Source organism: Zonotrichia albicollis, chromosome 16 (assembly GCF_047830755.1).
Source record: "Zonotrichia albicollis isolate bZonAlb1 chromosome 16, bZonAlb1.hap1, whole genome shotgun sequence".
Taxonomy (NCBI): Eukaryota; Metazoa; Chordata; class Aves; order Passeriformes; family Passerellidae; genus Zonotrichia; species Zonotrichia albicollis.
Window position 1 is genome coordinate 6,604,571 of NC_133834.1, and position 13,511 is coordinate 6,618,081.

General features: G+C 37.0%; 1 protein-coding gene across 3 annotated transcripts in view; it reads right to left on the reverse strand.

The window, feature by feature from the left end:
* Positions 1–13,511, reverse strand: part of TRRAP (transformation/transcription domain associated protein) — a 75,205-nt gene that overhangs the window by 57,696 nt on the left and 3,998 nt on the right. For all 3 annotated transcript variants that reach the window (XM_074553333.1, XM_074553334.1, XM_074553332.1), the window contains 15 exons: positions 12,877–12,933; positions 12,155–12,280; positions 11,750–11,827; positions 11,432–11,520; positions 10,485–10,581; positions 9,989–10,127; positions 9,419–9,497; positions 8,256–8,490; positions 7,169–7,496; positions 6,959–7,056; positions 6,099–6,293; positions 5,353–5,544; positions 3,781–3,946; positions 2,295–2,551; positions 1,466–1,666 (listed from right to left, as the gene is read on the reverse strand). In XM_074553333.1, coding sequence (XP_074409434.1) covers positions 1,466–1,666; positions 2,295–2,551; positions 3,781–3,946; positions 5,353–5,544; positions 6,099–6,293; positions 6,959–7,056; positions 7,169–7,496; positions 8,256–8,490; positions 9,419–9,497; positions 9,989–10,127; positions 10,485–10,581; positions 11,432–11,520; positions 11,750–11,827; positions 12,155–12,280; positions 12,877–12,933 — 2,337 coding nt within the window. The remainder of the gene's footprint in view (positions 1–1,465; positions 1,667–2,294; positions 2,552–3,780; positions 3,947–5,352; positions 5,545–6,098; positions 6,294–6,958; positions 7,057–7,168; positions 7,497–8,255; positions 8,491–9,418; positions 9,498–9,988; positions 10,128–10,484; positions 10,582–11,431; positions 11,521–11,749; positions 11,828–12,154; positions 12,281–12,876; positions 12,934–13,511) is intronic.

Genomic DNA, 13,511 nt, shown 5'->3' on the forward strand with positions numbered 1-13,511 from the left:
AATGCATTTATACCCATATATAAATGGTACCTTTCCATGCATGATGAAACGTCCCTGTAAGCAACTTCTCAACCCCACTTATTTAATGGAAATAGTACTCTTCCTTTGCAAGATTTAATACATTTGAGAATAATTCAAATCAATCTTTTAAGACATGAAGATGATTAAAAAAGGGGAGTACATCTCTTTGAGAAATTTTTATTTTGTGCTTATGTATATAGAGATAATACATAAAAGCACAACTGCCTAATTTCTATCCTTTTCCAACAAAAGACAGGAAGATAAATGTGATGGGCATTAAGTAAAAAAAAAAAAAAAAAAAAAGGCAAAAATTGTAAAAATTGTTCTGGAATGCATGAAAAAGGAAATTATCAATTACAAGTTAAATCTAGCCATCCATGCTTAATAAGTTTATGCAGAAAAAGCCCCTGCTACAAAGTGGGCATTTTCCTTCCTTGGTATTTCCACTTACTTAACTTATCATCCCAAGTTTTTATCACAGCATCTCAATGAAAAGAAAAATAAGTTCTGGACAGACCACAAAAGTCTACCAGGGCACTAAAAGAAAACAATGATTTCTTGTTTTCAATTTATTCCACCTTTTTTTTCTTTGTACTTTGACATTTCCTTTTCATAGATACAAAGTCTTCAGCAGATAACACTTTCTTGGTCAACACTGAGCAGCTGCAGATTGCTCCATATCAATGTTAGATGCTAAAATCCTTTGGAAAATTAAGTTTGAATTAAACCTGGCAGGACAGGTAAATGTCAGCAACTACAGTATTTATATGTAGTCAATTCATCAGCTTCAGTACAGTGGAGAAATCAGTAATCTGCATTTTAAGAATCACTTTTCCAAGCTATTTTTAAGCCTGTTGGCTGGATGGAGCCAGAGAGCCAGCTGCCTGTGAAGAAAATTGCTTACTACATTCAGATGGTATCTACTTATGGAAGTCTAATTGAAAGGTAAGTATTAAAACTCTACAGACCAAATTATCTCAGAATCCAGCTTCACTCTCAGATATTAGATTGCTGTAATTAGTGAGAACTAAGCACTTGTGATACACCGTGACTGCCAGATGAAAGCCAGTACAGCACAAAGTGCTTCTAGAGACAGCAAACAAAACCAAATCACTGGAGTCATGAGAAAAACCACCCCTGAAGAAATTCTACAGTAAAGTTTTGATACATTTCATAAAGCAAATAGGGACTTCTAAATGAGGATCCTGCTCCTAACCTAAGTAATATATCAGGAGTTCCAACCTTGCCCATTCTGTGAAAACATTTATTTGGGCCAGTTTAGCTCCCTATCCTACTCCTTTGTAAGACCAGTACCATATGCCTAAATCTGTTATTTTGGGGGTGAAATCTTCCACAGTTTATAGAAAAAAAAATCAAGAAAGAACTTCCAGACAGATACTTTTACAGTTAGTTTCTCAGCACTGAAAGTAACTTAAGCCCTTACCTTTTCCATTGGGAGCTGAATGGATGCTTTACAGTCTGAAAATTCAATTGTAATACTGGGTCCTTGGATTTCTGTGACCACATATTGTAGTTTCTGTGATTCCTTCAACATCTTCCTGTTACTTCCACCAAATTTCCCAAGCACACGATAAGCCACGTGGGAGATGCTGTCAGCAGGATTGCGCAGGGTTCTCCACAAAGCCTGGGGGTTTAAGGTACATGGGCAGGCCAGGCTTACTTCAACATTGTTCATGTAAAAAAAAAAAATCTTACTCCAACATCTTTCAAGTTGTAATGTAAAAAAAAGGTCAGGGAAAACACTTTATTCTTGTATTTGGGAAACTGACCCCGCATAAGCTTCTTATCAAGGCTGAATATCAGCAGTCTCAGTTCACAACAGCCCAAGTGCTTTGTAACAAGGTGGTCCTAAATGCAGTTTTAGATTAGATTACTGTCATCAGCTAGAAAATCTCTGCTATCTTGAAGTGTAGTTTCATGTTTATGATGAATATTAAACAACATTGTTAATTACAAAAGCAGGACAATTAAGGCTGAACTGAATTCAGCTCAGAGCTGGTTTTGAAATATAGAAGCAAAAAAGGTAAATAGAATGTAACCATTTAACAAAGTGCACAAGAGAAACTATTCATTCACTTCTAAGTTTTCAGCTTAACAGCACAACACCAACTATCCTTCTACACTCACATCAGACTGGCACGGGTTTCATGACAGATTTTTCAAGTTTTTGTAACCAAAGCTCCGCACAAATTTCTGATGGTATTCAGCAAATCAGTGACCTCTTGTGGCCTAAGAGGAAACAACATATTTACCTGCATGAGCTCGGCTCGAACTGGCTGAATGTGGTCATACAGAAAGTCTGGCTGCAAGTTATCCACACACAGTTCCAGAGTTCTTAGGCCCTGGCTGACCAGGGTCTGGGATCCATTGAGGGCTGACACCAAGGGGTCCATGAGCATTGGCAGATAGGGCAGCAGCGAGCTCAGACGAACGGGCACGGTGAGGCACAGCTCCACAAACAAGTCCTTCATGTGCTGCTTGTGAAGGCCACTTTGCAACATATTAAGTCCTGAAAGTTAAGGATAAGTTATACACTCACAGGAAAAAGTCCACAGTTTGCTGTTCAAAATTGCTATTTCCTCAATTCAGGAGAATCTGATGTTTTTAGACACTGTAGAGCTTACGGCTTTGTAAATAATGAATTTACAAAATATTAATACCATTCATTATTCTAACTTACATCTAAGGATGTCAAGCAGTGAATGCTTTTTTATGTACACACATAGAGAAGAAAAAGCATCTATGCATATTTTAGAGTTTAATACTAGACTCAACAAGGCAGCATTTGAATACAGCAGATAGAAAAGGAAAAAAGATAATTTGACTCAAACCTCAGCCTTGTAACAATAAAAAATAAACCCACACAGAACTTTTAAAAAAAATATTTCAAATCCTGAAAAGAAACATTCAGTGAGTTCAAGTGCGTTAATTGCCCCATACAGACTAAGCACACTCCCCAAGTGTTTTTTCTCCCCATAAAGATTTCACATATTCCATAAATCTACTGGCATGAGTTTTACATAATGATTTATTGATAACATATATATTTGCTAACTACAATAAAAACTGTCCCTAAAGCTGCAGATCTAAACCAGTCTACAGTCCTGCAACGACTCTGATTAGCATGTCCTTAGGTTTAAGTAGCTCTCCACATTTCCTACCTCAATCTCAGTATTTCTGGAACAGAGTTCTTGCAAGAATAAATGCTCAATTAATCAAACTGATTGTTATTTCCATTTCTTTTTGCAGTCTGGCACTACTTGAATTTCTATTTATCATGCCCTTGCAGGTGCACACACATGCCCTCAACTGCAGAACAGCCAGAGCTTCACTGCCATGTTCTCCCCACAAAACCAGTGGTGGCCAGTGAGCATTGCTTCACCTGCTCACTCATCCCCCAAATGCTTTATGCCAACAAAGTTACCCATTGGAAAAAAAAACCCCAAACAAGTAAAAGAAACAAACAAGAAAACCCCAACAGCCCCACAATGAAAAGAAGATAAACAAGCAGCAGAAATTGTGAAGCAGCCAAAACTATGGAGCCTGAAGCAGCTGATAGTAAATGAAAATAAGCACATTCAAGGTATTTAAATCAATCACTAAACTCAAAATCAGAAGCTACTTGTCAGGGGTAGGGCTTTAGTTTTGAGGGGTTTTCAACTACATAGCATAACTTTATTACTACTATTCACATAAAAAAATCAGAAGCTGGGGCAGGGAAAGAAGGGGTTGTTCTACCTTGCAGTAAGTTTGGTAACAGCGGCAAGAATTCTTGGTATAACAGATCATGACTGCCTCCTCCAATAGATCTGAACAGTGCTCTGAGCAGCAGGAAATAGTTATAGGGCTCTTTGGCAGTCTGTGCAAGTTCCATAGAGCTGTTCACAATCTTGTGCAAATGTGGCTATAAAGAAAATAAAGCTTGAAGATTAATAAAGTACCAATTTTGTCATCATCATACTGTACAAGAGTTTAGCATGAGATTCTGCAAATCTGACACAACGAGAAAATATTTCCTCTCACGTACCTGGGAATGGGGAGCAGAAATCAGAGGTGTCAGAATGAGAAGAGAGGACACTCATCAATATTAATTTACCCCTGATCTAATTTCACCCTTAGTTGTTAATGCTAAAATTTAATTTTGAAAGCAAACTCCCTCAAGTAAAAGAGGCTTTGGAACTGGTGGCCTTTCTAGAGCAAAGGACATGAATACCTTACAAGATTTATTAAAAATAGTTGATGAATACCAGTAATCTCATGGACTAGAGACAAACAGCAACGTGTCTGGATATTAATAACATCTAAAAAGCTTTCTACATTGCTATGCAAACGCTGCAAACAGCCCTCATCATTCAATTAAATTGTCTGCCCAAGGCCCCTACCATTCATCCTACAGAAACAAAAAAAAGTAACAGAAGCATGAAACTGTGAAGGTAGTAAATTACACTCTTTAAACTTCACCATATCTTATAAAACCCAAATGACCTTGATTCTGATGACAAATTGCATGATTTAAATCAAGACTATATGAATATTGCTTTATATTACTGTTAGTTTTCAAAGATTCTGGGAAATTGGTAATCCCCACTCTTTTCTACAGTTACCTGCATCAGAAATTTCGTTTGGTACAAAGTACAAGGAAAAAAAACAAAGAGAAAGTATGAGAGAACAATCAGTGTTCCATTAAATTCTTAATGTCTTTTCTAGATACAGGCAGCTGCTGCTTTTATGAGGGAAGTGCACTCTTGCTACAAGCTCAGCATTTCTAAATTCACTGAATAATGAGATGATCTCATCAACATAAATAGATCCTTGGCATACATAATATGTTGTCAATAGAAAGAATAGCATTCCTCAAGCCCAGGCTTCCCAAGAGCATAGAAAAATCAACTCAAGAGGTACATGACACTGAATATGACATGAGTGAACAAGATTCACCAACACACAAAAAACTGATTTCAATCCAAGCAAAATTCTTAAGTTAATACAGAAACAAAGGGAGAAAATATGCAAGAATTTGTGCATCTCCTGACCATGAAGTTACATGGGCTTACGGCAATCACAGACCACAGTCATGTATCAGCCATTTATACTCAGAATTAGTACATCACTCCGTAGTTTCAAATATGAAGAAAATATTCACAGAAACCATCTCATATAAACAAGATAATGTACTTGGAATTTGGAAAGAAATGGAGATATGTCACAAATAGTGTGTCAAACATTAAATTACTCCCAAATGTTACTGTGAAAAACTCTTAAGAGTGCTGTTTTTAAAGCAGACTTATTTTTAAAACAAATGACCTTTACCTTCAGCATTTGTTCATTTTCAGCTGCAAATAGTGAAACTGAGCCAAAGACTAACTTGAACAGCTTGAGATACAGATTGGAGAGTTCCACATTAGAGCCCATTTCTGGCAGACGATCCAGAAGATACTCCACCAAAATGGTTGCAAAGAGAGCAGAGGTAGTAGGGTTTGCCAAGAAAGAATTAGCAACAATCTATAAAAGGAAACCACAAAGAACTTATTACTGTTGTAATAAAAAGAACAAAAGAATAAATGCATAGAACAAAAGAATAAATTAAAAAAAAACCTAAAATAAATTTCTTTCCCCATCTCCACTGCTACCCAAGTGATTCTGTTTGTCCTCAGTGGAAAACAACAATGTATGTAGCCTAATAGTGAAGTCTCAGGTTAAATTTTAAATGGATGTTATAGGATTTGCATTCTGTAAAACAGCAGAACATTAGCACAACAAGCTGAACAAAACAAGTCCACAAAGTTCAGTATTTTGCAAAAATGAAGTCCATTCTAGAAGAATATATATCTTCTAAACTGATGTGTTCATGTTTGTATTGAATCACTTAGGTAAGGTTTTTTGAAAATCCATTTTTAAATTATTTTCATAGACTATTCTTTATATAGACTGCTTTAATTCTCACGTGCTAATTTCAAAATTATTATTTTAAATTCTACATCAGTCAATGTACCTCAAGGCATAAGCTCTTTCCTACATGCCGTCATTATCAATTTAAAAAGCAAACAGTAACATACCTGAAGAGCATAGTTTTTAGAGATCCTCTCCACCATGTAAGGAACAGTAGTTTGAAAGATTTCTTTAAAAGTTAAAGGGTTCATCATGGTGAACACACCAGCAAAATGCTCCAGAACTTCCTTTTCCTCTTTCATCCTGACTGTCTGACAGTTTGCAACTCGAACATATGTCTGTCCATTTCCTGCTATTTGCACCTACAGCAATTGAGAAAACACACATACTGGTTACAGAATTTGAGTGGCTTATTCTCCATCATTCTTAAAACAGCTTTTGAAAGTAACTGAGATTTTATGGGTTTTACATGCAAGCCCCACACAAGTAAAAATTGGGCACAAGAGCCAGCCATGACAAAAATACTAAAATTGAGTGTTTTCAGAACAGATTTTAAAACTAGAAAGTTAGAAATAGAGAAAGGCAACAGTAGGAGATATCAATGTATTTGTAAATTACTTAACACCCAATCAAACACATTTACATTTCGTTAGTATTTTGTGCAACTACAGAAGACAAACACAGACATGTGAATGCTTCAACTGTTAGCTAAACTACCTCTTTCAAGGAAAGAGTTAATTCATTACATGAAAGACTATTATTTCCAGTCTGACCTGCCTGCATGAACAGACAAAAATGGCTGTTGAGAAAAAAACCTGTTGCTTGCAAATACTAAGTAGGTTGAAATTCACTTTTGAAATTAATTCTTCATATTGAACATTTCTCAATAGTTGTGGTCCCAATTAGAGACTTAGTGAAAATACACTATATGTATAATCTGTGTTTTAGCTGACAAATAAATCCTTATTAAAAGATCTTACATACAGCAACTGTACAAATAGAAGTGCTATGTGGGCAGGTTACACACCTGATAAATATCCAACGCTTGCATTGCATATTTTACCAGTTTTATATAGATTTGAGTCTCCTTAGGTTGCAACTGCTTATTTGGAATGAATTGTGCTTCTGAAAGAAGAATAAGATAGTTCAGCATTAAAAATACTTTTTGCTTTCATTCTAGAGAGGCTTTTTTCTGCAGAATTATGAGAGATGAATGCAATTAAATATGCAGTCTTACCACCAGGAGCTTTGCACGAGGTGATGCCCCACGTGATCGTCTTGACCCCACAGACCAAAGTTTTCACCAAGCTCCGGCAATCCGTGACCTGAAATGTCTGCTTGTCTTCTTTTTCTTTCTCCCCTTGTTTTTCAAACACAGGTACAGGTGCAGGGGCCACAGGAGTGGCTGGGGCAGGAGATGGGACAGGAACAGGAGCTGCGTTGGCTGCTGTGGGCACTCCAGGCAAGGCGGCTTCAGCCGCCCCGAGCTCGGACTGGGGCTTGCACTTCTTAAAAATGACAGAGAGCTGGTAGCGTGCTATGGTGTGGAACTTCAGAACAAACACCTAAGGCAAAGGAGGAGAGGCAGATCAAACAGCAGGGAGGGGGGGAAAGAAAAAGACAATAAGTTGCTTTTTCAAAAATCATCCTAAATTTAAGAGCACTAATATTTCAAATCAGCATAGTGAGATCAATAAAACTTTCAGGTATTTTTGAAGTCATTCAAATGACAGCAAATGTTTTTAAATGTATCAATAAACTAGTTTGCCCTCTTTGAACAATTAGTGCATCCTTGATTTTCAAAAATACAAAAAAAAAAAAACCCTCCATATAAAGACCCTTAAAAAGGATCATTAGGTCTTCATAATTGTAAAGATTGTATTGTGCCATGCCATGGACCTGTGTGAAGATTCTCTTTCAGGGCTTAAAAAAAAAAACACACACCAAAAAGCACACCCATAACCAGAAGGCATTAAAAAATACAATTCTAGCATAATCCTATACAACAAAAAAATTATAACTAAAATTTAGAACAAATTTATTTTTTAAAAAAACAAGCTACTCAAAACAGGCATTCAATTTCCTGCTTTGAAACTAGCCACTGATTGAAGCTGAGTTGACAAAGCATCTCCACTACACTTGAGATATCCCAGCTGCAGAGCATTTTAAAGAGCCCTTCTCTGAAGAACTGAAGTGAAATACAGTACACAGGTTGTTCCTACACATTCTCATTTCTGAAGAAAGGAGAAAGTAAAATGTGATTGACAACATACTACAAAACAGGATATCCAAGCAATTATCAAATGCTTTAAACAGATCAATACCTCCAGCATTCTCATAAGGATGTCTCTACCATTTCCATTTTCCTGTTCACTTTTAGACCGGATACAGTCTACCAAATTTAGCAGGAGCTTGCAAGACATGGTCTGGATACTGCTTGGCAAGGATTCATCATCAATGTTCTTGGCAAACAGCTGGACAGCCAGGGAGAGGTCATTGAGAGGCAAATGCTGCCGGACGTGATGGACCAGGTCTGCCAGGGTGCTGTATGCAAGGGGTCTACAGCCAAAACAAGCAATGAGGAAAATACATTGAGCACAGCTAAAAATGGTGTCAATTTGACTAAACATATAATTACTGCCTGGAGGTACTCCCAAATTTCTCAATGTAAGTTTTCTGTTTCCATATGCAAACCCAGAGCTCACAAGGCCTTTCTGGTTACAGGAGGAAATTTTAAGCTGTGCAATTTAACCAACGATGCATCAATCTATCCCACAACTCTGGTATTGCTTCTCTGATCTTTCTTTCTTCACTGCAGAACATCCCACCACATATTTTCATCTACATGCAGTTAACATGCATGTTAGCCACATTTTGAGCAGTGCTGGTAATCTGTTTCATAATTAATCATAAATTATTCTAGCAGAGAAAATACTTCTAAATCTAATACATGTTGTCAGTAAGGCACATTTGATAACTAAACAAAAAGAAATCATTCTTCTAGTTCAGATACTAATTTGGTCAGCAAGCTCACCTAAAATTTAGACTGTTGAAGACACAGAATGGTATTCTCTCCATTTACATTTTCAATTGCAAAGACGTTAGTTTTAAAAAATTCATTGACAAAACAGTTTAAATCTCATTCAGATTTTACACCAGACATAAGATTTAGGGTGTTTCATGAAATATTGGGCAGATACTGAGTTGGTTTCCCTGTTTTTGTTGTCCTCCACAATTCAAAAAACTGAAATCATCTTCATTCACCCATTTTTCTTATTTTGTCCTACACTCACATTACTATGCTGTGCCATCAGTGTTAAACAAAAGCCACCATTACAGCAGCAGAAGCTCTGCCAATAAAACAATCTAGTAAAATTAGTTATTTGAAGCAAAGATTTAGGATCCTATACAGAAGCTGCTGTAAATATTAATGATTTTCAAGCAGCCCTGGCAGGCACTCAGATCATTACTCTGAATTTTCTCATACCTCAGCGTCTCCCGGGCAGTGTATCCAGAGCCAATCAGGATAGATTCATCAAACAGCTTGTCCATGCATGGAATAAACTCTAGAATTTAAAAAACAGAAAAATGAAAAAGCCATACACAACAACTGGCAAAGGAAATAATCAAAATAAGATAGTTCAGCATTAGACCACTTAACTTTAGTATTTAAACCTGAAGTTAGAAAGTGATTTTATCCCTAAATTCCTGAAGCTTATAAAAGGCAGTGCCATTTACAAGGAAATTTTCAAACAATCTCTTGTGACTGTCTACTCCACTGACACCTGCCCCTTGAGTAACACTGCAGTACCCAGTCAAAGCCAATTGTATTTGCAAAGAGAGAAAAAAGTGCTCAGGTTATTTACAACTTTGAAAAACTTTTTGTATGTAACTGAGTTACTGGAAATGACAAATTGGGCAACTCTGCACACAACAATTCCATTTGGCCTGGTATCTTGTGATAGTCCAATATAAATAAGTAATCTGCCTCTAGAATTGACAGAAATAGCAGAAATCTTTCCAGTTTACAGGTACACTTGTAAAGAGTGCTACATACGGCTCCTCAGGTCTGTTGTCAGGATGTGCTTGGCAGCAATCAGGAGCTCCTTCCTGAGGTGTGCTGTTTCAGCTGGACAATTGGAGAGCAGCTGCAACATTCCTTTTACCATTTGCTGAGAATATTTAGCCACTAATTCCTACAATAAAAAGAGTAACATGAGTACAACTACTACAACGTTCTACTCTTAAGGTTTGTGTTACATTTGCAAAATAGCACTCCATTAAAATTCACTAGTTTCTCTTGCAAAATCTCATCCTAAAACTAAAACACATTCCATAAATGCCCAGAGAGGAGGGATGGCATATTTTAACTTTGTATTCATATGAGGATACTTTTGAAAGGATAACCAAGTACAGCTCCACCTCCAGATATTCTACAGAAATGCTCCCATCTCCAACCCCTGATGCATTGCAGACATGCAGGTCACTTGCCTGCCATAAAGCAACAAGAAACCTGATGCAATAAATACCAAAGTTCTAAAAATTCATCCTACCTGGTAAATTCTGATAATGTAAGCCAAGAAAGACAATGTTTTAATCTGAGCAGCGATGAAATCAGCATACAACTCCTTGTTATAAAGTTTATGCTGTCTGAAATTAAAGGGAACAAACAGTGGTTACAATTTTGTTCCTCCCCTTTAGTACCTCCACTCAGAAAATTCAGTGAAGCTTCAAATTACATCATCTTGTAATGAATTTCTTGCTTCTTAAAAAAGTACAATCTCTCTGGAACAGCCCATTTCCAGCAAGCCCTCTGCCATTCAGATTCCCAGCAGCACCTTCCTACAGAAAGCCAAGCCAATACAAAGCAGCACACATTTGGCTCAGCTCCCCTAACTGGGGCCAATTTTTCTCCAGGCAATAGTCCTTCCCACAGACTTGTCTGTCTCTCTCAAGCTCCAGCCACTTAACCAGGTCATCCAGGCAGACAGGGAAAGGCAGAGATCTTGTCCTGATCAGAACCACTTGCTGCTCTTTAGAAACATCCCTCTCTGAGGCAGGAAAAGCAGTGCCTATCCCTGACACATCACAAAGCTTCATGTAAGCTACACCTTGAAGAGCACAGATCCATCATTGATGGCATGGAAAAAGATTAAGCAATGACAAGTGTCCACACTCCCAGGGTCTTCATCACTGTCTGTGACAATGGATTTCTGGATTTTCATCAGAAACTCTATCTTAAAAAAAACTTGTTATCAAATAATAAACTGGCACCTACTGCACAACTGTGGACTTTAACAATGACATACAATGCCAATAACTTCACCTACAGAAACTTGGTAATTTTTAGTCAAATAATCATTGCTACTTTTGAGATTAAAAGCATAAGACCAGAATGAAAAATCACAAGATAGAAGATAAAAATATTTTGAGCAATATTGAATGATAGATTTAAGCAGTTTATCTCAAATATCATCAAAATACTGTTAAATGCTCTTACCTTGCTTGAGCAGAAACTTGTATTATAATAGTGTTCATAATCAAGGGCACAAACTCAGCTACTACATTATGAATGTTCAGTTTGTAGAGCTTAAAAAAAGAAAGTATTATTAGAGAAATTCACAAGTCACACTTGCAGCAAATTACTGGAGAGCTAATCAGAAAAAAAAATTAAGACATCTCACCAGCTTTATTTTTAGATGATATATTCATTTCAAAAGTATATCACATTCATTTTTGCTAATATGATAGCCAACAAAAGTTTCATGAGCTGTTCAGTAATGAAGTATTTACATGCAAAATACTGAAGTGTACTAACCTGATACATGAGAACAACAATAATAGGTAGCTCAGCCAGGACCTTCAGTGATAAAGATCCTCTGGGAATTATTGAATGCTGAAAAAAAGAATACATGCTTTATAAACAGTCTAATTATTAATTCAAAAGAGTATGTAAAACACATTTTTACAGAAACAGCTTATTTTAGTAACACTATATTTAACAATATCATTTTTAAAACATAAAAGCATTGAGTATTACATTAAATGAAAATCCTGTAATTACAGCTGCATAGAAAATACCTGGAAAGTGTTTCAATCAGCTTCTATAGAAAAGTTTTGATAAGAAAAACAAGCCAAAATAAAGTCTGTTATTTTTGCCTGGCATTATGATCTGTGGTCTGTGCTACAGAGTCCCCCAGCTAAGAGCAGTCAGAACACTCACGGTCCTCGTTTCACTGTCCTCTCGCTCTGGGTTCACCTTCACCACAATGGTTGTAATCATGCCAACCATCTCAGGAGTGGGAACAGTGTTCTCTGGAATCACCTGAGGGTTCTCAAAGTACCGATTCTACAAGCAAAGAGCAGAAGGAAAATATCACAATGCCAGTGACAGTGGAAAGGCCATCCATCTCCTCAGAACTCCCCATATAATCCTCCCCTGGAGCAGTTTTCTCCTCTGTGCAGTGATGTTTGCACTGCAGCATCTTCCCCAGGCAGACACACACCCTGCAACCTCCCCTCCAGACCGAGCAGAAAACGTCCCCAGCCAAGGCAGAGTTAAAGGAAAATATCCCAAGAGTTACTCTGTATCAGGGAGGGAGGATCACACCGGAGCCTCCCTCCAGGACCTCACCCTTCCCTCAAAAACAGACACATCTGGGTACCTGGAGAGCACTGCAGCCACCCTCACCCTGCTGCAGAACTCCAGCTCACTTCATCTTCTCCCACCAGTAACAGTGAGCCAGAAACACAAGGTTTTCCAAAGCAAAATCTAAATGTCTCCATTTTTAGACATAGTTTTGATAAATGGGTTCACTAAAACTATATTTACTTTGTATCACTAGATGCAAAATAATTACGTCAGTATCTTTTAGAGATAAAATTAAGAAATAAAAACTAGTTTTCTGACTATAGCAAGGGTGATTTAAGAAATAAAAAGCTTACCACTACTTTTGGAAGCTCCTTGTAAATCTGTTTCACAAAGTCCAAAAAATGATGAATCTAGGAAGGAAGAAGTCAGTTACCATAAAGAAACTTTTTAAATGAATTTTAAAACCACAGCTTCAGAATCTCTGTATTAACAGTACAAATATATAAAACTCCATTCAGTACAGCACATTTTTCATGATAACTGAAAAAAATCTGAAAGTGTTCTCCTACCTCCTTCTGCTTTGTTAGTATTCATTCAAATTTTCACTTGGAAAGAATCTGATCTACCTATCACCTTTACATAGTTCCAATACAGTGTTGTTAGGTATAATTACTATGGAAAAACTAAGTCTTTCCAAGAGAAAATCAAGGCAAAAAGCAAGAGAATAACAATGCAAACTTCCAAATTCCCCTTGATGAGTCACAGGAGAGAAGAAGGGAGGCAGGGAAAAGTCAATCACAGGAAATTTCTTTTTCAGGATTTTCCTTTACAAACTAAAAGGGCATCAATTCTCTTCCTTTGTGTGGGAATTTTATTCCTTAGACTGCTCATATTGTCCATAAATATTTAAACCAAGTACAGCTAAGCTTTAACAGTGTGGTTTTTTCCCCAAGTACTAGCATTATGCTAGAATCCTCTTTTAAAAATC